Here is a 25,740-nt window from a genome sequence, read left to right as displayed (position 1 = left end):
GGGCATGCATGCCCCAGCAGACACGTGGAGGTCAGAGGTCCAGAGTTGGTTCTGGGGATCAAACCCAGGCCATCAGGTTCAATAGCAAACATCTTTGCTCACTGAACCATGTCACTGGCCCATTACTGAGTTCTTCGTCCATAGGTTTGGTAGTGGCAAGCACTGGCCGGTGACCAAAGGGTGGGAAGAGCATGGAGTTAGGATGTTTGTCTTTCCAGCTCCTTCCTCATAAAGTCCCGGTGTCCATAAAGTGTCCCTCTGTACATAGCTGTCTGTACCCCTGCCAATCACTGCCAATACAAATGCCTCTGATGACAGCTGAGAGACGCATTAATCTATGGGAATAAGGACAAGTCACTGGGAGTCAGGTTGATGCTGTGTCTAGCGGGTAGATGGGCCACAGGCCCTGCTATTATTCAGCTGAATGGACTCCGTATTGCATTCACTGTCTCTGCTCTTGACTGTGGTGTGATGTGATAAGACTTTCCCGCCGCCCCACTCCTCTGCAGTGATGGACTGTAACCCTGAATTGTGAACTAAAACAAACCTTTCTCCTCAAGTTCTTATTCGACAGAGCACTCTGTAGCAGCAACAGAAATGAAACCAGAATGTCCAGTGTCAAAGGAAATCATTTCTTTCGAGGAATGCTCACCCAAAGGGCAGCTTGTGGAAATTGTCTTTCCACCATGTGGGTTGTGGGGTGGCGGGCAGTGAAAGGCTTCGATTCCTGGTCGAGACAGGTCGAATCCTCGGGAGACCCTTAAAGGGATGGCAGGAGCATTCCCAGCTTCCCAGATCAGGGCCTCACTAGCTGCGGCCCCCCACAAACCCCTGTAGAGAGGTTTGAGACAGACCAGCCACGTAGAGCAGTGCCCCAAGCCCCTTCTCCACAGGTGAGGACATGACCACAGGTTACATAGGCTCAGGACAGATCAGTCACAGAGGACAATGCCCCAAACTCCTCCTCCACAGGTGAAGACGGGACCACAGGTCATGTAGACTCAAGACAGATCAGTCACAGAAACAGGTGTATAGGAAGTAGCTGCTGTCAGACACTGGCCATCCAAAAAACTGTATTTATGTGCGGTGTTCAGAATTAAAGGTTGTGCAGGAATTAGTCCATCATCTGAGAGCCTCTGTCATAAGAGCTGTAACACTGCTGCTTGGGAAAGAGATCTGCTCTCCCGAATCACCAAATCACCGAAATGACTTGACTGCCCGAAGCTCCCCTGCACCCCTGCTGGTCAGTCAGTCTCCTGCTGGCTCAGCAACCCAAGGGTTAGCAGCAGAAGGGAGGAGGACTGGCAGCTGAGGGTGTGGAAAGCTGTTCCCCCTCCCTGCCCCAGTTCTTTCCCCCTCTCCTGAACCTGAGCACCTAGCCCTGCCCAGGTGTGAAAAGCCCCACTCCCTGCATCCCTCCTCCCCAGCACCAGAGTCCTACATGTGGTATCTAAGGACTGAGCTTCAGACATCAATGTGATGGCCAGCATCTGAACTTTCATGTCATGAGCCGGAATCACTCCACCCCCCCCCCTTTTTTTTTTTTTTGACACAGGGTTTCTCAGTGTTGCCCTGGCTGTCCTGGAGCTCACTCTGTAGACCAGGCTGGCCTCAACTCAGATCTGCCTGCCTCTGCCTCCGTGAGTACTAGGATCAAAGGCACCACCGCCTGGCTCCAAATCTCTGTTTTAATACAAATTCATTATGCTGGTTCTATTTCTCCAGAAAACCCTGACACAGGAAGTAAAGACTATAAAAGGGCATGATATGTCATTGGGGAATTTCAAGTTAAAGCCAGATGCCACTGTACACTCATTAGAATGATTCAGATCCACAGTCCCACCAGCAGCAGATACTGGTGACAAGGCACAGCAGCGGAATCTCTAGTTCTCTGTGGTGGAGATGCAGCAGCTTACAACGAGACATGCGGTCGGCAGTTCCCTACAGAGCTCAGCGTGCTCTCACCAGATTCCATAGACGCTGTTCATAGACGCTCTATCCAAATGAGGGGAAGTGTACATCAATTGGAGAATCTCCCCCGGAATGTTCATAGAGGCCTTCTTATAATTTCCAGACCTGGAAGCAATCACAATGTCCATTTAATGGCTGGATGCTCACTGTGGGGCATCCAGACAGGGAAGATTAAGTTCTATGTTAAAAAGAATCAAGTGGGGGGCTGGGGATTTAGCTCAGTGGTAGAGCGCTTGCCTAGGAAGCGCAAGGCCCTGGGTTCGGTCCCCAGCTCCGAAAAAAAGAACCAAAAAAAAAAAAAAAAAAAAAAAAGAATCAAGTGGGGCTGGAGAGATGGCTCAGCGGTTAAGCGCACTGACTACTCTTCCAAAGGTCCTGAGTTCAAATCCCAGCAACCACATGGTGGCTCACAACCATCTGTAGTGGGATCTGATGCCCTCTTCTGGTGTGTCTGTATATAAAATAAATAAATCTTAAAAAAAAAAAAAGAATCAAGAGTTGGCTCGGCATGTAAAGTGCCCATCACGCAAGCACCCACATGCAAAAGCCAGGCATACATTTGTAACGTCAGGGGCAGGGGTTCGGGGTGTATTGGGGGTGGGGGGTGGGGGGTGGGGGGTGGGGAACAGGAAGTCATCAGGGCTTGCTGGGCAGGGAACCTTAGCTCAACTGTTGAGCTTCAACAAACCAGCTCAGTGAGTGACCTTGACTCAAAAAATAAATTGCAAAGTAGTAGAGGAACACACTCAATGTTGACCTCTGGCCTCTGCACATACTCACACACATGTGCATTAACATATGCACACATTACAGGGAATGGAAAGAAGGAGGAGGAGGAGAAGAAAGAGAAGAGGAAGAGGAAGAGGAAGAGGAAGAGGAAGAGGAAGAAGAAGAAGAAGAAGAAGAAGAAGAAGAAGAAGAAGAAGAAGAAGAAGAAGAAGAAGAAGAAGAAGAAGAAGAAGAACTAAGAGACACTTGGAGATGTAGCTCTGTGGTAGAGTGCTAACCTAGCAAGTTCAAAGCCTTAAATTCGTATCCTGAGAAGACAGGGAGAGGAGAAAGGAAAACAGGTTCAACATGAAAGGCATGACAGCCAAGCATGGTGGCTAAGGCAGGAAGATTGTGAGTTCAAGGCCACTCTAGGCTATTTAGAAAAACCCTGTCTAACACTCAGCCACATAGGAAGCAGAACTATGAATTGCTAAGTGAAAGGAGCCAACCTGAAAAGTCTGTATATGTGTCATTCTGAAAACATTAAAACTATTGACACAGTACAATAGCAGTTGCTGTCAGCCCTTGGGGACAGGCAAGAATGAGTAGGCAGACCACTGGAGTTTCTAGGCCAGTGAAATGACCTGGTGTGACTACAGCTGTGGTATCATGACACTACACATTGTGGGTCACTGTGCTCTGTGACCCACCCCCAAGAGTGAATGTAGTAAACTATGAACTCGGAGGAATGATGAGTCAATGTTGGGTCAACAGTGAGACAAAGAGCAGGAAAAGACAACTACCAGGTCTGGGGAGATGGCTCAGCAGTTAAGAGTGCTCCCTGCTGGGGTTGGGGATTTAGCTCAGTGGTAGAGCACTTGCCTAGGAAGCGCAAGGCCCTGGGTTCGGTCCCCAGCTCCGAAAAAAAGAACTAAGAAAAAAAAAAAAAAGAAAAGAGTGCTCCCTGATGCTTTTACAGGGGACGGGAATCTGGTACCCAGCACCCACAACCACCTATAACTCCAGCTCTCAGGGATCTGATACCTCTTCTAGCCTCTCTATAGACACTTGACTTGTAGTACACACACACACACACACACACACACACAGAGAGAGAGAGAGAGAGAGAGAGAGAGAGAGAGAGAGAGAGAGAGAGAGAGAGATGCATAACATATGCATAAATTAAGAAAAACAAATCTTGTGGCTGGAGGGATGGCTCCTTGGTTAGGAACACTGGCTACTCTTACAGAGGACGGGAGTTTGATTCACAGCATTCACATGGCAACCCTCCACTCCAGTTCCAGAAATCGAACACCCCTACTGGCCCCTGTGGACATCAGGCTTGAATGTGGTAGACATACATGCAAGCAAAGCATCTCTACAAATAAAAATTAAAATACAATCCACATTTTAAAAAGACAGCTGGGGCTGGAGAGATGGCTCAGCGGTTAAGATCACTGACTGCTCTTCCAGAGGTCCTGAGTTCAATTCCCAGCAACCACATGGTGGCTCACAACCATCTGTAATGGGATCTGATGCCCTCTTCTGGTTTGCCTGAAGACAGTACTTAAATAAATAAATCTAAAAAAAAAAAAAAAAAGAAAGAAAGAAAGAAAGAAAGAAAGAAAAAAAGAAAAAAAGAAAGGAAGGAAGAAAGAAAAAAAGACTGGTGTACCAAAATGGGTAGAACAGTGTACAAAAGGGCACAGGGGGATCTGGGATGGAGCAGAGTTGGTAGAGTGTTTGCCTAGCATAACCAAAGCTCGGGGTTCAATTCCCAGCATGGAATGAGCCAGGTAGGGTTGCACTGCCTGCAATCTCAGCACTCAGATGGTGGATCAGTAATTCAAGGTTATCTTTAGCTATATTAAGAATTTAAGGCTAGCCTGGGCTACATGGAAACATGTCAAAAAAAAAAAAACAAGGCAAAGCAGGCTGGAGAGGTGGCTCAGTGGTTAAGAGCACCAACTGCTCTTTCCTAGATCCTGAGTTCAATTCCCAGCAACCACAGGTGGCTCACAACCATCTGTAATGGGATCTGATGCCCTCTTCTGGTGTCTGAAGACAGCTACAGTGTCTAGACAGCTACATGCATTAAATATTTTTAAAAAGGCAAAGCTATACAAATTCATAGGGTATTGGAATAAGAGTCATTATTCCTACTGAATAATAACTCTTCAATAACTTTCTGTTGTTGAGACAGAGTTTCTCTATGCCCTGACTGTCCTGGAACTCTCCTTGTAGACCAAGCTGGCCTTGAACTCAGAGATCCACCTGCCTCTGCCTCTGGAATTAAAGCTGTGCACCACCATGCCCCACTAGCAGTCTTATAAGTGACTTCAGGGTGAACTATTAACTCAACTGAGAGGGCCAGCAAAAGTTCCAGTCTCTTAGAATGTAACAGATACTTTTGCAATATTGCATCACCACATTTTCTGTCCTTGGCAGGTGCCAGGAATACATGTAGTACACACACACACACACACACACACACACACACACACACACACACACACACACACACACACACACACGGGAGGGGGGAGAGAGAGAGAGAGAGAGAGAGAGAGAGAGAGAGAGAGAGAGAGAGAGAAATTTCACACATAAAAAATAAATAAATAAATCAGGCTGGAGAGATGGCTCAGTGGTTAAGAGCACTGACTGCGCTTCCGGAGGTTCTGAGTTCAAATCCCAGCAACCACATGGCGGCTCACATCCATCTGTAATGAGATCCGATGCCCTCTCCTGGTGTGTCTGAAGACAGCTACAGTGTACTTACATATAATAAATAAATAAACTTTTAAAATAAATAAATAAATCTAAAAAATATTTCAAAGAAACAAGAGACATGGCCCATGTCTGTAATCCCAGCACTCAGGAGATTGCGGAGGGAAGAGTAGGAAATTTAGATCAGTCTGAGCGACACAGCGAGTTTGAGGCCAGGATAAGTTACATAATAGAGCTTTGTCTCAAAAGTTTTTAATAATTTGGGGGAGACAAAATATATTTTTCAATGTAAACACTGATGGAAAATCACCTATGGGTAAATATTCAAGTTAAAAAATAATTATTGAGCTTGGCAGTGATGGTGCTCACCTTTAATCCCAGCATCTGGGAGTCAGAGATGGCGGATCTCTGAGTTCAAGGCCAGTCTAATCTACAGAGGGAGTTCCAGGACAGCCAGGGCTACACAGAGAAGCCCTGCTTGGGGGAGATTTGAATTTGGATTCATTCTTGGTTCTGTGACTCTTTTATTTCTTTCGTTAAAGCAACATTGATACATTATTGGTGACTTAGAGTTCATCAGCAATGCATTTAATTCTTGTAAGAGAAGGGTGTCAGATCCTCCAGACCTGGAATTAGAGATGGTTGTGAGCCACCGTGTGGGTGCTAGGACCTGAACCCAGGTCCTCTGCTAGCACAAGTGCTCTTAACCACCAATCCATCACTTCAGACCCTGGCTTTGTGTCTTTGAGATGTCTCTTTATATCTATATCTATATCTATATCTATATCTAGATAGATAGATACATGGTTATATAGATAGATATATATGGAGCCTAGGAGGAGGAGGTTGGATCACTGGAGGCTTGCCTTTGCTGGGGATCCCATTCCTCTTTCTCTCTGTTTCCCTGCCTCGGGAGATGAACAGTTTCCTCTACCCTGCACTGCCACCATGGTGTGCTTCACCACAGACCTAAACACAGGACCAATCATCCAAGGACTGACACCTACAAGACTGTCACCCAAATAAACCCTTCCTTTGTAAAGTTAGTTTTAGTTACCTCTGGTATTTTGTTACAGTAACACCAGAAAACCAGCCTAAAGTCTTTAGGTTCATTCTCAATACCTTTCTTGATAAAAATAGGTCTGTAACCTACCTACCAGAAGCCTGAGGCAGAAGGATGGCAATTTCAAGACCTGTCTGAACTGCAGAGTGAGTTCAAGGATAGCCTGGGCAATTTAGTGTGATGCTGTCTTAAAATAAGAAATTAAAAGGAGGGGATTTAACTCGATGGAGGCTCAATTTCCAGTATTTAAAAAAAAACAAGCAAACAAATAGAATTAATAGCACATCATAAGTCACACACACACATACAGAGACAGACAGACAGACAGACAGACAGACAGACAGACAGACAGACACACACACACACACACACACACACACACACGACTGGAGAGGTTCTAAATGTCAACTAGGGGACATGTAGCATATTATATAAACAAAGTACCAACCATATCAGCTATTCATGATCAGAAAGTATTGCTAAGTATTACATCCTTAACGGATCATGGTGGTACATATCTATAATCCCAATACTTGGGAGGCCAAGGCAAGAGAATCACGAGCTTGAGGCCAGACTCTCATAGTCATAAAAAAAATACATTGGACCTTGCATGCTGTAATACTGACCATCTGGGCATGATGGTCTCTTTGATGTGACAGTGGCACGACTTTCCGTGTGGTGGTGGCAACCAATCGTGGTTTCGGGTTATATCTAAGGCATGCCCCCTAGGAAGGGATGCATGTTTGGGAATGTAAATCTAGTCAGACACCCACAGACCCTGGAGAGAACTTTCTATTGTTTTACTAAACAGTGGCGTCATCAAACTGCCTTCTATGTTCATATGTACGTTTTACGTACAGGTCAGTACTGGTTTCAACTGTCATCAGAGAAGCTCTTTATTTTGTAGTGGGCAGTGATTAACGCAGCGCGTCATAACACATGAGACATCACACACACACACACACACACACACAGACACACACACACACACACACACACACACACACACACACCCTTAAGGAACACGATGAAAGAGAGAGTGGAAAGAATATTAGAGCCAGAGACAGGGGATGAGTACTGTGAGATGCTGTCTCCCGGACGTGCCTTGGCCATTGGACACCTGCAGTCACAGCAGCTGTGGTCACCTGCACACTATCAGGCCAATCAAAGACCCAGTGTGAACGAGGAGGGAAACTCCTGCCCTACACGGGGCCCTGTTGGGGTTTGGTGGCTGCCAGGAGAAGGAGAGTATATTTTTTTTGGGAACATGGCCACTGGTAGGTCGCCTATGCTTGAGTAGATGGTCCCACACCAGTGCTCACAGGAGCAACACTGATTGGACTCAATGGGCTAAAAGATAAGAGAGAGAAGATTTGAAATCTGGAGGGGTCATACTGGGGGTCCAGGAGGAGTGGGAGTGGTATAATCAAAATAGATTACACAGAGGTATAAAATTTTCAAGGAAAGATATATTGAAGAATAAATCTGTAAGTAAGCATATCAATCAATAAATATTGTCTACCTTTAGTTTATCACAATGTTAAAAGGCCAAGAACATGTTTTAAAAAATATTCTAAGGAGCTGGGAGATGCTTCAGTGCTTGTTGTGTAAGCATGGGGTGCTGTCTGAATCTCTAGAACCATGTAAAAAGCCTGGACTCCACCCCCAGAACTGAGCAGGAGGAAGAGACAGGATGACCCCTGGGACTTGGTGGCTGGCAACCTAGACAAAAAATGGGAAACTCCATGTTCAGCAAGAGACCCTGTCAGGGAATGAGGTAGAGAGTGTTTGGGGAAGATTCCCAGTGTGTTCATCTGACCTGCACAAGTACATGCACATACAACATGTATACAAAGATACTTCAAGGGTCTTTGGTGGAAGAAATTGGATGAAGAGTGGGAGCTGAGACATAAAACACTAAAATGTTCCCATGAAAGGAATGAGGCTCCTGGGTGATACTTTTTGTAGACAGTATTGAGTAGGGGGAAGGCAGAGATGACCCTTACATGACCTGGAATAGAGTCCGAATGGTATTGAGCCACAGAGGATTTTCACAAGGCCAACAGTGACATATGAACTTAGTGACTCTTGTTGCTGAGGTAGAGTGGGGACATGACACCCAGCTTGGGGAGAGAGAACTCCCCCAGGCCACAAGGCCATCAACAAGAACCTTCTTCCTAGCTTCCTTCATGAGCTGGCCTTGAAGCCAAATTCTCATGTGTTGGGAGAAATTAACTTACAGGTTCCCACTCTGGTCACCCCCCAGACACTTCAATTCTAGATCTCCAGTCTTGGCAGAAGGCCCTGTATTCATGCTGCCTCACATCTCTGCATGAGAGTGGAGGTCAGAGGTCAACATCAGGTGCCCTTACTCAGGATACCATCCATCTTGCTTTTTTTTTTTCCTTTTTTTTTTTTTCCGGAGCTGGGGACCGAACCCAGGGCCTTGCGCTTGCTAGGCAAGCGCTCTACCACTGAGCTAAATCCCCAACCCCCCATCTTGCTTTTTGAGATGGGATCTCCCACTGGTCCACAACTCACCAATTTATCTAGGTTGGCTGACTAGAGAGCCCCAGGGATCTGGCTATTTCTGGCTCCAGTGTCGAGATTACAAGTGTGCCCCCACCATGCCCAGCTTTCTCAATGGGTTGGACCTTGAAATCAGCTCTTCATACTTGGACACCAAGCTCTTTATCAATGGAGTCATCTCCCATCCATCCATCCATCCATCCATCCATCCATCCATCCATCCTCTCATTCATTCCTCTGCTGTTCACCCTGAGCCATCGGCATACGGCTGCATAGGGAGACCCAGGCTCAGTTTCAGCCTTGTCCCTGCTCCCAGTATCACTACCAGGCCCACCCTTGATGCTCCCTGAAACTCTAAGGAACTGGAGGTGCTCGGCCAGCACATACTCAGTCCCTCCTCTGGGTCCCTGCACTCACCCAGCATTAGAAGAGACCAACAGCAAACTGAATGAGAGTTGTCCTTTTTTGCTTTATTAGAATAATACATACATTGCAATAAATATTAACTTACTGAATTCTTAAACATGTCATAAATAATATGAACATCTTACAGAATTAAATAAAAGCATACATCCGTTTTCCTGGAGTAAACTGCAGAAGGCTTCTCCAGCGACCCCGATACCTGAATAACCTCCCATTTGATGCTTTCTGTCTATGTGGGGTAGAAAGGTTGCAGTATTTACTTTGCTTCTTAAGTTTAGTTACACTGAAAAGTAAGGCTCAGCCTGTGGCTGGCTCTCACTCTCACTGCAAGGAGATGTCCCCCCCCCCTTTTTTTCTCCAAAATTGGGCTGCTCCAGGCACAGAGAGACAATCATGGCATAATCTGATTCATACATAGAACATAAGAAAAGTCAACCCTGTAGAAATAGAAGTGGGATTACTGGAGGCTGGAGAGAGTAGCAGAGAGTTGAGGAAAGATTGATTAGTGGGTATTACATTGAAGTTAGATAGGAGCAGGAAGCCTGGTGTGGCATCCCCCAGCAAGAGAGCCATTGAGTACCGTCTATCTAAAAGGGCTAGGAGAAAGGATGCTCAAGTTGGGTATGTGATCCTTCTGCATCCACCTGGACCAAGAGTTCAAAGTCATCCTTGGATACACACTGAGTTCAAAGTCAGCCTGGAATACTTGAGACCCTGATGCAAAGAAGGGGACGAGGTCTAGGGAGTACAGCTCAGTCGGTAGCGTGCACAAAGCCCTGGGTTCCATGCCCAGCACCATATGAACTAGTCACAATGGTGCATGTCTGTAATCTCAGCCCTCAGGAGGATCGGGAGTTCAAGGTCACCCTCTGCTACATTATAAGTTTGAGGCCAGCCTGGGCTAAATTTCTGTTATACAGACACAAAAAGAATGTTAAACACTTTGGCATATCTGGACATAGATAGGTTTAACTTGACTACAGGGCATAAATATGAATGGAAACAGCATACGATAACCCTTGCATTTGTACAGTTTGGGGTTTTGTTTTTTTTTGTTTTTGGGTTTTTTTTTTTTTGCATCTGTTGAAAATTTAACTTAAAAGGTGAAATCCTGTCCAGCTCAGTCTCAGACTTCCATTGCCCACTCTGTACTCATCACGCCAAGGAACTCTTGCAGGTAATCCAGGAAATGCCTGGTCTTCCGCCTCTCTTCGCCACACTTCTCCTGTAAGAAGAACAGACTGTTAGGTCGGCTTCTGGAGAAACAGCTGCAGCCAGGCTCACAGGGTTCCCGGGGAACTTACTTTTTGTCCGTCAATGTATTTCTTTATTAATGACAAGTTTTGGAATAGTATTTCCACAGTGCCCCCTCGGACAGTTTGATTCTTCAGTATGTCTAGCCCCTGAAAGATTTCTCCAATGCATAGCTGGTGCTGAAAGAAGATTAGCAAGGAACAAATAGATCAGACTGCCCACAACGTACCCATATTTCTAAATATCATGCTGTATGCAATTTAAATGCATCAATGGGAAAAAAACAGACAATCCAAGAAGTGGTGGCGTTATCTGTAATCCCAGCAGTCAGGAAGTAGAGGTAAGAATAGCAGAAGTTCAAGGCCAGCCTCTGATACATAGAATTTGAGGCCAGCCAGTACTACATGAGATCATTTCAAAAAAAGCAAAACCAAAGTTAGGATTGGGCTCGGGGAGATGGCTCAATGGTTAAGATTACTGGGTGCTCTTCCAAAGGACCTGGGCTCAGTTCTCAGCACCCTCGTGGTGGCTCACAACCATCTGAGTCCTGGGATTAAAGATGAGTGGTACCACACCCATATTAAATTTTTCTTTTGAAGTTTAGGCTGATGATTTTCTGCTAGTAAAAAAATTAAATAATGTATTTTGCACTAGAATAAGATATTTTGAAATGTATACAATATTATTACATAATCATATTCATTGAACTGTATAGAAATTATTAATAGAGGGCATTTATGATTTTCTTATGTCTTCCTATCATTACCTGAGAATATAACCCCTGAGCTGGAGAGATGGCTCACTGGTTAAGAACACTTGATACAGTTCCCAGCACACAATGATGGCTCACAACCAGCGCTAGTCCCAGGTGATCTGATGCCCTTCCTTTAGCCTTCAGGGGCACCAGACACATACGTGGAACACATACATATATGCAGGCAACACACACACACACACACACACACACACACACACACACAATAAAAGGAATGTAGCCCTAAGTTATTAATACTTTCAGAAAGATATTAAATGGGTGGGCTCTGGAATTAGTGGAGACTGCTCACTTTGTACATTGAAGGTCCTGGGCTTGATCCTCAGCAGTAAGAAATAAGACAAGGAAAGCAAAGGGAGGCACTAGGATGAAGAGAGCCATGGGCAGAACCAAAGGGAGCCCAGCAGGACTTCCTGCTATGTGCAGAACCGTGCAAAGAATCCTTTTTTTTTTTTTTTTTTGGTTCTTTTTTTTTTTTTTTTTTTTTCGGAGCTGGGGACCGAACCCAGGGCCTTGCGCTTCCTAGGCAAGCGCTCTACCACTGAGCTAAATCCCCAACCCCGCAAAGAATCTTTGACGGGAGGCTCCGAGATGCATGACTGACAGCTCCGGCCGACCACTTACATAACAGATCTAGCTCAAAGTCATTCCTAATGCTAATTGGCTGGTGGGTTTTGAGTGTCTCATGGCCCAGGCTGGCCTCTAGCTCAAAACTATAGCTGAGGATGACCTTGAACCTCTGATCTTCCTGCCTCCATTATCCCATTGTGAGATTAAAGACTTCCATGCTTAGTTTCTGGGATGCTAAGGAATGAACCCAGGGCTTTGTGCATATCAGGCAATCTATCGACAGAGATCACAGCTCCAGCCCTCTAATGTTTTGGGTTTACTAATTGGATTTATTTTTGATACATACAGGGTCTGGCTATGGTAAACTCATGCTACCCCTACCCCCGGCTCCCCGGTACTGGAATTACATAATTGGCCACTCTCATATTCTCTGTTCACAAGCACGTGCTTTCACATTCACCTCCATAATTTTTTTTTCAAAGAAAGTCAAACAGTTTCACTGAAAATGAATGCTTTGCTGGGTGTGGCAGCCCAGGCCTGTGTCTCAGCTACTCCACTGAGGCGAGAGAACAACTTGAACCCAGGAGCTTGAGACCTAGTGGGATCCCCACCCCAAACACCACACCCGAAAGCTAAATGCAAATGACTTATAGCTTAGTGTGTGAAGTTCACATATTCAAGCGGTCTCGGCATTAAAGGGTAACTTACATTTTTATGAGTAGGAACAGGAAGCCTCATCGTCTGCAAAGGAGAAAACATGGGGTCATTTCTAAAAAAGAGCTTGTTGCCTTTTTTAAGGCAGTGTTTGCTGGTGATAGGGTCATTACCTGTGCATTAACACTAACACATTCATACTTGCATTATTTAAAGCAGATCTTTGTGTTTAGAAATGAACTGTCACAAATTATTAAATTTTTTCAAAAAAAATATTTTTTGAATCAGGGTCTCGATCTTAGCTCTAGCTGGCCTGTAACTGGCCATGAAGACCAGGCTGGCCTTGAACTCACAGAGATCCACCTGACTGCCTCCCAAGTTGTGGGATTAAAGGCGTGTACAACCAAACCAGCTATTTATGCATTCTAAAGAATAATTGAGTCGGGTAAGGTTGTATGTCTACAATCCTAGTGTTTGGAAGACCGAGGCAAGAGGATCTCATAGAGGTTGGGACAGCCTAGTCTACACAGCAAGTCTGAGGCCAGTCAGGACAGTACAGCAAGGCCCTGATGGTAACAACAAAACTGAAAGAGTAAAAGCCATACTTTACCTCATTGCTCGTCAACAGAGCTCGGTGAGTGGACAGCTGTATCAAGGTCTCTTTCACCACTGTGCTCATGGGGATCTCCATAGCAATGGCCCAGACACAGCTGAGAGTTAGAACGTTCAAGCACAGAAGCATCCTCATGATTCTGAAGCCTTCAGCGTTTGCCTTTAGCAAAGGAAGAGCGCAGAGCAGGGCCGAATCCCCAAGCAATTTATTCTCTCTCTTTGAGGAAATGAATAATTTCTAACAATCAGATAGAGGACACCTAATAAAGGCAAGTAGTGAAACTCAGTGTTTCCAGTGCCTTGGGTCTTCAAAGATGCATTTTTTTTCTCTTTTCATAATAGTAAACATCTCTACCCCCCCCAATTCTTGTTTAAAAAGCATTTTCTATAACAGAAAAAAAATGTTTCTAAAACTTTGATCCACCTTTACACTCCATTTAGGGCATTGAATTTCTCTTTGAAAGATGTGCATGTATGACCGGTCTCCCTAGAGATGCCCACACTCACCACACTCACACTCTTGGGAGTATGATGGCCTTTTCCTGACATCTTCTTTTTCATTACTCCCTACCCCACACTCTGCTTTAATATGTGTTGAACTTAATCCCCAATAAAGTGAAGAAAAAGGTGTATTCAAATGTATACCTCCAACAGAATGATCCTAAAATACATAGATGTTGAGAATGTCTTACTGGGTATGGTGGTCCACACCAGCAGATATGGGGGGTACAGTCAGGAGAATCAAGAGGTGAAAGTCATCCTTGGCTACACAGCAAATGTGAGGTCAGTCTGGAACATATGAGACCCTGTTTCAAACAGCCAAAGAGAAAAGGGAAAGGGGTTATCTTTTCAGTTGAAAACTCTACATTGGCTGTAGCTGGACGTATCTGTTTTTTAAGAAAAGAATTGAAAACACTCTTGGAAAGACAGCTATTAAAGCAGCTAGCCCAGCAGAATTGGGTTGCATGTTGAAGGTGTTTGATCAGCATCCTGTCTGTTATTAAAAGGCCAACCCAAACTGGGGGAAGATAAGCAGAATGTTTCTTGGTTCATATAACACAAAGTGCAGGGTAGAGGCTCCTTCCTGTGCTGCTTCAGTGGCTTGGCCTTGACCCACTTTTCAAGCAGCTTACTGTGGTGGTGGTGGGGGTGTGAGTGTCCCTCGGTGACATTGGGTGTCCCAGGGTGACATCAGGACTCTTGGCTCTTGTCACACACAGGTTTGCATTTCTTCTCGTTTTCCTTCCTTCATTTGTGGTGGGTTTATTAAAACAGTCTGACTGTGTGGCCCAAACTGCCTGTGAACTTCTGATCCTTCTGCCTCAGCCCCTCAAGCACTGTGTCAGGCATTCCCCCTCCACCATGTTCCAGTTTTGTTCTCTTCATTGTTCTATCAAGACAGTTCAGTCCCATAGCACTCTCTAGTTTCAAGATGTAGAGAAATCAAGCTCAACTGAACTGAAAACTTTCTCCCTGCTGGAAGGTGTTCTGTGGGCAGCTGAGGAAGAGTTGTAGCAACAGTCTTACTTAGCTCTGCAGCCTGTCTGCACAGGTCAACTGGCCAAGCAAGATGTGCCACCTGGTGCCTTAGTGGTAAGTTGATCACAGAAGCAACGAACCGATTTAGGAACATTCGGTGTGAAGGAATCCACAAGAAGCCTGGTCACAGGTTCTCAGCTGGGTCATTGGCCTTAGGGAAAGTGTAACGGTTGTTGTGCTAAATGGAAAAGCTATGTTTGTCAAAGTAACTGTGTATGTCCATAAATCAGTGCTGCTGTCAGCTTTGGTGAGGAACTTTTATTTTAAAGTTGCTGATGATAATTGCGGAGTCCCATAACCAGTCAGGGTACTGGGAATGAGTGAAGGTCAAGTCCTCAAGGGAGGTATTGGTATCACCCACTCCAATGCTCAGGAAACAAGCGCAGCAGGAAGAAGGAGCAGACAGAATGTAAGGGCCTAGGGAAGTGGTAGACGCGGCGTGGAGTGCTGACTTCTGGGCGTGATGCAAGCAGTTGTGATCACCTGCACAAGACTGGGTCGGCCATCAATATCAGTCACAGAGGAGTGGGAGGCTCAGAGGACCCCACCTTTCCCAAGCATTTCTGTGCAGTGGCAGTTAATAGTTGATAGGTGAGGAAGAGACTTTTTCTTCAGTGATCTCATCACAGGCAAGATGCCTGTGGTCCTATAAACAGCCCTAAAGAAACACTGGATCACTAGAAGAGAAACAAGAGACAAAAACGAATGTTAGTTTAGAATAGGAAGAGGATTAGCAGGAGTGGAAAAGGGACTCGAAAGGGGAAATGGGGCTAATATTGTTATAATAGATCATCTACATGTATTATAATATCCAATGAAATCCATGACTGTGTATAACTGATTAATGCTAATAGAAAACTGGATTTAAAAAAAAGAGCAGCTCACGGGCAGAGGGACACACGGTGGGACACACTGTGACAAGTACCGCTTCCACAGTGAGATGTTTTCTGTGCTTTGTCATACTGTTGTTGTTGTTGTGGTGGTGGTGGTGGTGGTGGTGGTGGTGTGTGTGTGTGTGTGTGTGTGTGTGTGTGTGTGTATTTAACTTGGGGGGAGATTGCAAGGGCAAGGGCAAGGGCATGGGGAGATGAGCGGGACTGGGGTGTGTGATGTGAAACTCATAGAGAATCAATGTTGAGGCCAACAAACAAAACCAGTTCAGTCTCTAGCAAAACATGGTGCCTAATGCCTGTATTCCTGGCATTTAGGAGTTTGAGGCAGAAGGATCAGGAATTTGAGTCCAATCTCAGCTACACAGTGAATTTGAGGCCAGAGTAGGTTACATGAGACTTCATCTAAAAAACCAAATGCCCAAAACACAAACAACAACATTCAATGAACCCTGTCTCTATTTGGAAAGAGGAGGGGACTAATGGGAAGAAGGAAAGAAATGAGGCAGGAAGGAGTAAATGCGAATAAAGAACATTATAAACTTGTATGAAGTGTCATAATGGAAACCCTTATTTTTATAAAATTAACATACACCAATGAAATAAAGGAAAACCCAACCCAGTATGGGGGGTTTGTGTTCACCATGGACTTGTAGCTAAGCCCACGGGATATACTGCTTGTTCTTCCTTAGCTAGACGTGGACACCATCCTGTACAAAGCACACAGCTGAGGCATCCAGGGTCCATGATAGTTGTAAGAGGGATGTAGATGTCAGGAAAGAAACAAATATGTCACAGACAGGGAGCATGTGGGCTTAGCCTCTCCTGTATGTCCCTCAGACTGAGGTCCTTTCAGGTGGAGGGTTGACCGTACATGAATATGTGTGACCAGGAGAACCAGTCTTTTGTTCCTTAGGTTCAGATCGGTAATCCCAGAAGCAAACACGATTGTTACCCTGAATCTTTTCCCAAAGCTGTGTGTGGTTCAACATGAGATGCAGAGACCACTGGAGGGCAGAAGCACCTTTAGCATGCAGCCACCTGTGCTAAGTATGTGCATGTGCGTATGGGTACGTGTGTGCGCCTGTGTGTGTTGTGCATTTTCATGTATACACTGAGGTTTGTGTTCCAGGCTAGACATGTGTGAGTTGAACACTCTCAAGTGTTGTGGGAGACAAACTGTCTCACGTCATCGAACCTGTTAGCCACAAAGCAGAAACCACAGTGGGCTTCAAATGATGCTCTCGAAATCCAAGCTTGACTCTAGCAGGAGCTGGCTCACCCCAGAGGTGACAATACTTCTATTTCCCTTCAGATGTCTTCTGGCTACGCTGAGAAAGTGTGGGCTTAGATGAAGGCTCCAGGGGAAATGCCAAGTAATTTGCAATTTTAGTAACTCCAACAAGGTTTCAGAATGATTCAGCACCATGATAGAGCTGCATAGACCATGGAGAGAGTAGCAGATTGAAAAGTCTTCGTCCTAGCCTTTACTAAGCAGGGGAAATGCAGCACTGCTCACCGTGTTTAGGGATGTAATACAAGCTGGCTATGAATAGGATGAAATGAGAAAGGCTCTATTTATAAAATGAAGGCAGTAAGGCCTAAAGTGCAGCACAGATCACCTCAAAAGTGGGCACTCAGCTGTTGCCATGATTTCCACGGGCTCACATTTAAAAACAAAACCCCAAATCCCACTTACTCTATGTACACCAATTCTTAGAAAAAAAATTTCCTGTTCAAAACTGTGTTTATTGTTTGTTCGAGACAGGGTCTTGTGTAGCCCACGCTGGTCTTGGATTTGCTAGGTACTCCTTGAATTCCTGATCCCCCTGCCTCAGCCTGCCAAGTGCTTGAGTGAAATGTGTCTGATGGACTCAATATTGTATTTCTTTCACTTTTTAAAAATTATTAAGAAATAACACTATAACATGAAGTGTTTCTATGTGTTGGGTCCAGTAGTATCATTTGCAAAAATAAACTGCAGACTGTTCACCTTGCAAAACAGAAGAAACTCTGTAACCATTGTCAGAAGCCCCTCCCAGCCCCACCAGTCCTGTCTTCTGAATGCTTGGGTTCCACTATAGCCACACTATTGCCTTTTGTAACTGGATTGTTGTGCTTGGTCTTCAGAGTTCGTGCTGTTCTAGCAAGTGTGAGAATTTTCTTCTCTGCTGAACCATACTCCCAGTCTTATGTCCAGATCTGCTTTGTTTGTCCATTTTCCTGTTGGTGGATGCTTGGCTTCCTTCCTTCTTCCAACTACTATGAATGATGCTGTGTATGGGCATGTATATACAATGTTTTTCTCTTCTTTTTTAGGTATGAAGTCTTGTATATGCTAAGCTGGCTTTCAACTCATTCTGTAGCTGAGAGGGACCCTGACCTGCTGAGCCTCCTGCCTCCACCACCCAAGTGCTGGATTACAGGTGTGTACCACTATAATAGGTTCCTCCCCTCCTCTCTCCTCTCCTTTCTTTTCTTTTAAGATGGAAACCCTGACAATGTAGCCCAAGCTGGCCTCAAACTCTCAATCTTCCAACTTCGGCAGCTCAAGTATTGGGAGTACAATTGTATTTCTCATAGAGCTAAGTCACTAGCTTTTCTTCTATGAGTTTCCTCAGTCTGATCGCAAGCTTTCTTAGAGTAGGAATACTATTTATTACGTGTGTGTGTGTGTGTGTGTAGAGGTGTGTGTGGGTGAATGTATGTGTTTATGTGTGTATATGTGTAGGAGTGTGTGTGTGGGTATGTGGGTGTACATATGTGTGTATATGTATGTAGGAGTGTGTGTGTGTGTGTGTGTAGAGGTGTGTGTGGGTGAATGTATGTGTTTATGTGTGTATATGTGTAGGAGTGTGTGTGTGGGTATGTGGGTGTACATATGTGTGTATATGTATGTAGGAGTGTGTGTGTGTGTGTGTGTAGAGGTGTGTGTGGGTGAATGTATGTGTTTATGTGTGTATATGTGTAGGAGTGTGTGTGTGGGTATGTGGGTGTACATATGTGTGTATATGTGTAGGAGTGTGTGTGTGGGTATGTGGGTGTACATATGTGTGTATATGTATGTAGGAGTGTGTGTGTGTGTGTGTGGGTGTACATAATGTGTGTATATGTATGTAGGAGTGTGTGTGCGTGTGTGTGTATGTGTGTGTGTGCACTTGATCATGCCGTGGTATGCAGGTGGACATCAGAGCACAGCTTGTGGGAGGCAGTTCTCTTCTTCTACCATGTGGGTTCAGGGAGTAAACTCAGGTCATCAGGTTTGGTGGCAAGCACCTTAATAGCTAAGCCATCTACATGAATGCCTAGAGTGAGAACTTTTAAACAACATTTGAAAGCACTTTCTTAATAGAAATTCCCAAGCAAGAGGAAATGGGTTTTATTGAAGATTGAAAAGCACATTTTATGTAGTGCATAGTGTGCCCCAGCACATGTGTGACAGCCAGAGAACAGCTGATCAACCTCAACAGTGATATGATATGACATCATAAGATGTCATATGATATGACGTCATAAGAATGACATATTATCTCTGTGGTCTTCCTCCTCCAAGCCATAACTTCTGCCTAACAATGAGCAGCAAGCACCATCCATATTGGGATGGAAAGACAGTGAGCCCCCAAACCACTAAGGTCATCATATACAAGGACAGACTCAGACATAGTCACAACCCAGCAGCATCTGAGAGACACACTGAGTGCTCGGATCTGCTGTCCTGCATTAGATCCAGGAACATAGGCAAAACTGCATCTGCCTGCATGGATCACACACCTTTAATCTTAGCACTCTCAAGGCAGACATAGGTGGGTGGATCTCTGTGAGCTCTAGGCCATCCAGGGCTACATAGTGAGAGCAGGCCCTCAATATTTGTTGAATAAATAACCAAATAAGCAGGCCTTTGAGTGTAGATTGTGTAATTGGACAAATTAGTATGAACACCATAGAGAGTCATAGTCTGTAGTCTGCAGCTGGGACCCTGAGCAAGAACAACATTGGGAAGATTAATGGCAAAGGCACCACATCTGTAAGGGTTTCTAAAACCTGTGTTATTGAGACAGGCACAGTGGTGCACATCTGTAATCCTACTGCTTGAGAGATGGCAGCACAAATTAACGGTCCAGGTCAGCTACAGAATAAGTTTGAGGTCAGCCTTAAGTACATAAACTGTCTCAAAACCAAACCAAAACCTCACAAAATATTTTATTTTGGGGGCAGGGTCTCACTCTGTAGCCCTGGATACCCTGGAATTTGGTGTCTAGACCAAGCTGGCTACAAACGCACAGAGATCTGCCTGCCTTTGCCCCCCCCCCCCAAGTGTTGGATTAAAAGTGTTCACTACCACATCCAGTTTATAAGCTATAATAGTTTAGGTGAACAGAAAAAAATTTACCAGTCAGTAACCTGAGTCTTTAAGGATTAGTGACTATACCATTTAGCAAAAAGGTTTTGAATTTTTTTTTGTTTCGTTTTTGTTTTTTGTTTCCCCCCACAGCTGAGGACCGAACCCAGGGCCTTCCAGTTGCTAGGCAAGAGCTCTACCACTGAGCTAAATCCCCAACCCTAAGATTTTGAATTTTATCATCATAGTAATGTTATAAGTTGAAATACAAAAAGAGCAAAATAATAGTTATTTAAGGGGCCAGGAGAGATGGCTCAGTGGTTAAGAGCACTGACTGCTCTTCCAGAGGTCCTGAGTTAAATTCCCAGCAACCACATGGTGGCTCACAACCATCTGTAATGGGGACTGATGCCCTCTTCTGGTGTGTCTGAAGATGGGGACAGTGTACTCCTGTATAGATAAAATAAATAAATATTTTTAAAAATAGTTATTTAAATGTGTGTAGTTATGTCCCTTTGAAAGGGTACATTTGCGGATAGGGTTTATCCCTCTGCCCTAAGCCTTCTATCTCCTTGAATGTGCTTCAGATAAGTAACAGTTTTTCAATAACTGGGGTTTTCACTGTGAGGCCACTTCAGGTCAGATGACTTTTCCATGAACTGATTCTAATCAGTCACCTGTTCATGATCCTCTAGTTTTCGTAGTGACTCAATGCAAATTCGTAGCATTTCCTCTTGACTCTATTCTAACCTTTTACCTCCCAGCTTTAAAACATAACTTTAAGATGACATTGTGGGGCTTTTTTAAAAAAATTTTCTTTTGAAATAAAAACACTATAGGAAAATCGACACTGAATTTCCCTGGGCATAGCAACTATTAATTTTTTGGCAATTTTTTCCAATCTTTACTAACTTAGGGATATTTTACGGGGTTGTAATCAACGAATATGTGAGATTTACATTGATTTTTTTCCTGCCTATCATTTCTTGTTCATATTTCTGTGTTGTTTTTTTCTTACGATTTTAATGCTCACATGTTCTCGGATGAAAGTGGTATTTTGGGCTGGAGAGATGGTTCAGTGGTTAAGAACACTGTCTGCTCTTCCAGAGGTCCTGAGTTCAATTCCCAGCAACCACATGGTGGCTCACAACCATCTGAGATGGGATCTGATGCCCTCTTCTGGTGTGTCTGAGTACAGTGACAGTGTACTCAGACACATATAATAAATAAGTCTTTTTAAAAAAAGATATCTCCTGAATACTTCACTGTTTCCCAACTTCCAGCCATTACCCCTGCCTCCAGGGTTCCTTTTATTTTTCAACATATTTTTTATTGATTATTTGGGATTTTTACATCATGCACCCCGATCATACTTATTTCCCAGTCTTCCCAGGTCTGCCCCCCACCGTTATGACTCCCCCCCAAAAAAAGAAAATGAAGAAAAGCAAAAATGGCACCGGTGCAGTTTGTGTTGCCCATGTGCTCACTGGCGAATGTCAAACTCCTGGTGGCCAGCCCCTTATTGACAACTGAATCCTTCCCTGCTCTCACTCCCTGCCAGCAACCCTCAGCTGTGGAAAGCTGTATTTCAGCACTGGATTTCACAATTTTAAACCATCAGACAACCTCCCTGTAGAACTTGTTTGGTTCGGTATTTCTGTTTCCAAGTCAGGGTGTCATATAACCCAAGCTGCCAGGGTGTTTTGAGATGTGGCCCCTAGGGGTTGGGGATTTAGCTCAGTGGTAGAGCGCTTGCCTAGCAAGCACAAGGCCCTGGGTTCGGTCCCCAGCTCCGGAAAAAAAAAGAAAAAAAAAAAAAAGAAAAAAAAAAGATATGGCAGAGATGTGGCCCCTGGATGGCCTGGAATTTGCTATGTAGACCAGGCTAACCTCAAATACGCAGCAATCCTCCTGCCTCTGCCCCGAGTGCTAGGATCACAAGCATCCCTATCCTCTTGTCCAGCTGTTTGTTTTGAGGTAGAGAGTCCCATTATAAAGCCTAGGCTGGGGCTGGAGAGATGACTCAGTAGTTAAGAGCACTGACTGCTCTTCCAGAGGTCCTGAGTTCAATTCCCAGCAACCACATGGTGGTTCACAACCATCTGTAATGGGATCCAATGCATTCTTCTGGTGTGTCTGAAGGTAACTATAGTATACTCAGATAAATAAAAAATAAATCTTAAAAAAAATTTTAAAAAATCATCCAAAATGCTTAAAAAAAAAAAAACCTAGGTTGATCTCCAATAGCAATCCTCCTGCCTCCACTTCTCTAGTGTTTAAAAGCATGCACCACCAAGCCCAGCAGTTCTTTTAGAATTTTTTAAAAACCATTTCCTTATGCTGATGAATGGAAAAGATCATTTCCGTAACTGTTGGTGCATCTTACCTCATTGCCCTCTGAAAATATCCAGTGCATAAAGAAGAGATCTCTCATATCTTTAATATTTTTAAAGTTAGCATGCAAGTAAAGGGTGTTGTCTTGGGGTACACACACACACACACACACACACACTGTTATACTTTTCTTTTATTCATTCTCCTCCCTTGTATTCTTAATATTTCACAATTCATAACGCATTTCCACAGAAATAACAGTAATTCTAATATCAGCACCAAGAGATAATTTTTTATTGGGTATTTTTTATTTACATTTCAAATGTTATTCCCTTTCCCAGTTTCCTGGCCATTAGCTCCCTATCCCATGAGACAATTTTTTAAAATGGAAAGTCCCCTAGCATTGAGGTTTTTGTTTTTTGTTTGTTTGTTTTGTTTTGTTTTGTTTTTTTGACAAGGCTCCATGTAGTCCAGGCTGGTTACTCATCAAGTAGGCAAGGATGACCCTGAACTCCTAATCCTTCTGCCTTTGCCTCCCAAGGGCTGGAGTTACGGGAATGGATTTCACATCTGGTTTATGTGGTGATGGGAATTAAACCTGGGTTTTTGTGTACAAGAAACAAGCATTCCGGCAACCTAGTGATATCCTTAGTCCCCAGCACAAATCTTGAAGAGTTTTGCTTGTGTACTGAGTGACAGATGTGTGAAGGAAGGGGGTGATGCAAGTGGTAGTAGTTACTGTTTGATAGCTGGTGTTTGATAACTGCTGGCACATCCAAATAGCCATGTGTATATGTAGCTCATTGGGCCAGTATTCAAAGCACTTAGAACAAGAATTAGAAAGAGTGCTATCTATGACGATGGAGGAGGTGATAGGAATCGTTCATCATAGTTTTTGTGACGTTCACAAAGGTCCTAAAATGATTAGCTTTGAACGTCAAAATAGCTATGTAAACATTTTAAGTAGAATTTCTGAAATAATAGGAAAAGGTTTCTAACTCAGGTACTAAAACAAAAGAATAAAAATGTTCAACCAATCTAGGAAAACTTTAAGACTAAAGGAACCACAAGGCACGATATGAGACAGGGAAAGTCCAAACTGACCAGAAGCCAGGAGACCTAATCTCAGACAAGTTAACTCACCTATTAAAAAGACACACAGTATAAAACTGTATTAAAGTCATTTGCCATCTGTTTTCAAAGGATACTCAATGTAAATGACAAAAAGGACAGAGCGCAGACCAGCCGTGAGATAACTTGGTTACCAATCAATAGAGACAGTCAATCAGCAGGCACGAGAAAGATGCTTAGGTTCCTGTGGACCCCAGATAGCATCTCATGGCAGCTTGGTTTTTCATCACATTTTGGTTCAAGTAAAACCAAATGTTTTCCAGAAGCACTTTACCAAGAATTGGGGACTTGGCTGATTGGAACTTTGAGCCATAATTTTTTTTTTAGCTTCTATTTTTTTTTGTTGTCATTTTCGACTGGAAAACTTTTAACTGTTACAAGGTAGAATTGTTTGTAATGGGACATAACTACCATGACATGCCCATTATTTTTTTCAGTTAACTATTTATTTCTGAAATGGTTTTTTCTTTTTCTTTTTTTAAAGATTTATTTATTATATATAAGTACACTGTAGCTGTCTTCAGACACACCAGAAGAGGGCATCACCAGGTCCCATTACAGATGGTTGTGAGTCACCATGTGGTTGCTGAGATTTGAACTCAGGACGTCGGGAAGAGCAGCCAGTGCTCTTAACCCCTGAGCCATCTCTCTAACCCCAAAATGTTTTTTTTTCAAAACGTGTTTTTGTGCATGTTTACGTGAGGTTCATATGCTATTTTCCCAGAGTACCAGAGTGATCCAGAATTCAGTTTCTAGCACCCACAACAAGGACCTGACACACTCCTTAGTTCCCTACATGTATGTGCACATAAACACACACATACATAGAAGATTAATAAAATATTTTTTAAACAGCATGCTACTAATACTCATGACTCTCGAAATTCTTCTTAAATTAAAAATATTATCATCATATAAATATTACTTAATAAACATTCTTGTGTCCTAATTTCAAAGGTTTACATTCAGAATTCCCTGAGTCCCTCAAATTTCCTTCCCCTTTTTGTTTTTTGAGATAAGTTCTCCTTGTAGCTATGGCTGGCTTGGAACTTGCAATGATCCCCCTGCCTCAGTTTCCCTAGAACTGGGATTACAGGCCCATTTCACTAGTTCTGTCTGGCTTCTTCTTTTCCTTAAAAAACATTAAAGCCCAAAGCCAAGTGTGGTGGCATCACCTTTAATCGCAGCATTTGGGAGTCAGAGGCAGGGGGCTTTCTCTCAGTTTGAAGCCAACTTGGTCTACATATAATGAGTTCCAAGCAGCCAGAATTCCATGGTGAGACCCTGTTGCAAAATGATGCAGACAGAATTAAAATGAATTATGTTATTTCCCCCTTCCCTTTCCTTCCTCCAGCCCCATTCATGTTCTGCCTCCCCTTGCTGTCTCTCAAATTCATGGCCTCTTTGTTGTTGCACGCACGCACAACCAACTTGTACCACTTTGTACTGGATAACCAACTCTTCCCCAGGAAAGACCATTTCCAATCTTCTCGGCAGCTATTTCCACTGTAGTTCTCTATTGGTTTCTTCTTCCATGTCAGCATGTCTGCTGATGTCCTTCAAGTCTTGTTTAGGCAGCCATATTGCTAAGGTGTTATGTGTATTGAGACGATTGCACAGATTTTCTGGACCTCTGGTTCTCACAATCTTCTCATCCCCTCTTCTGAGCCTAAGGTCCAGGAGTTGTGCTATAAAACTATGAATCAGTGTTGGGCACTCCAGGCCAGGCTTTTATTTTTTTATGAGACAGAGTCTCACTCTTAGTCCATGCCTACGGTGAAAAGCGGTCCTCCTATCTCAGTCACTCACCGAAGTGCTGGAATTACAGGCTTGAATTACAATGCCAACCCTTCCTACCTGATTCCTACCTTGTGACCATGTTGACAGGAGTGGACTTTTTGTCTTGGAAAGCATCTGGTTTTGGGTCTACAGTAACAGTCCCCAAACTTTTGGTCTTAAACTCCTTTTGCACTTTTAAATACTGCTGAGGGTGGAGGCATGTGTATATTACTAATAGTTCAGTGGCAAAACTTACCCCCCCCATATACACTTTAAGTGTGTTTTGCCTGCTTGTATGTGCAGCATGTCTATGTCTGGTACTCAGGAAGGTCAGAAGAGGGTGTCAGATGCCCTGGAACTGGAGTTACAGATTTGGAGCCACCACGTGGGTGCTGGGAACAGAACCCTGGTCCTCTCTCTGCAAGAGCAAGTGCTCTTAACT

At 44.0% G+C, this 25,740-nt stretch overlaps 1 protein-coding gene across 1 annotated transcript; it reads right to left on the bottom strand.

Annotated features, from left to right (window-relative positions):
• Positions 1-10,550: 10,550 nt before the first annotated feature.
• Il5 (interleukin 5) lies at positions 10,551-13,422 on the bottom strand. Its single transcript, NM_021834.1, is given in 4 exon segments — positions 10,551-10,649; positions 10,729-10,857; positions 12,729-12,761; positions 13,285-13,422. Coding segments are annotated over 4 exon segments (399 nt in total).
• Positions 13,423-25,740: the final 12,318 nt, after the last annotated feature.

This window comes from Rattus norvegicus, chromosome 10 (assembly GCF_036323735.1).
Source record: "Rattus norvegicus strain BN/NHsdMcwi chromosome 10, GRCr8, whole genome shotgun sequence".
Lineage (NCBI taxonomy): Eukaryota > Metazoa > Chordata > Mammalia > Rodentia > Muridae > Rattus > Rattus norvegicus.
This window is presented reverse-complemented; position numbering and strand designations above follow the sequence as displayed.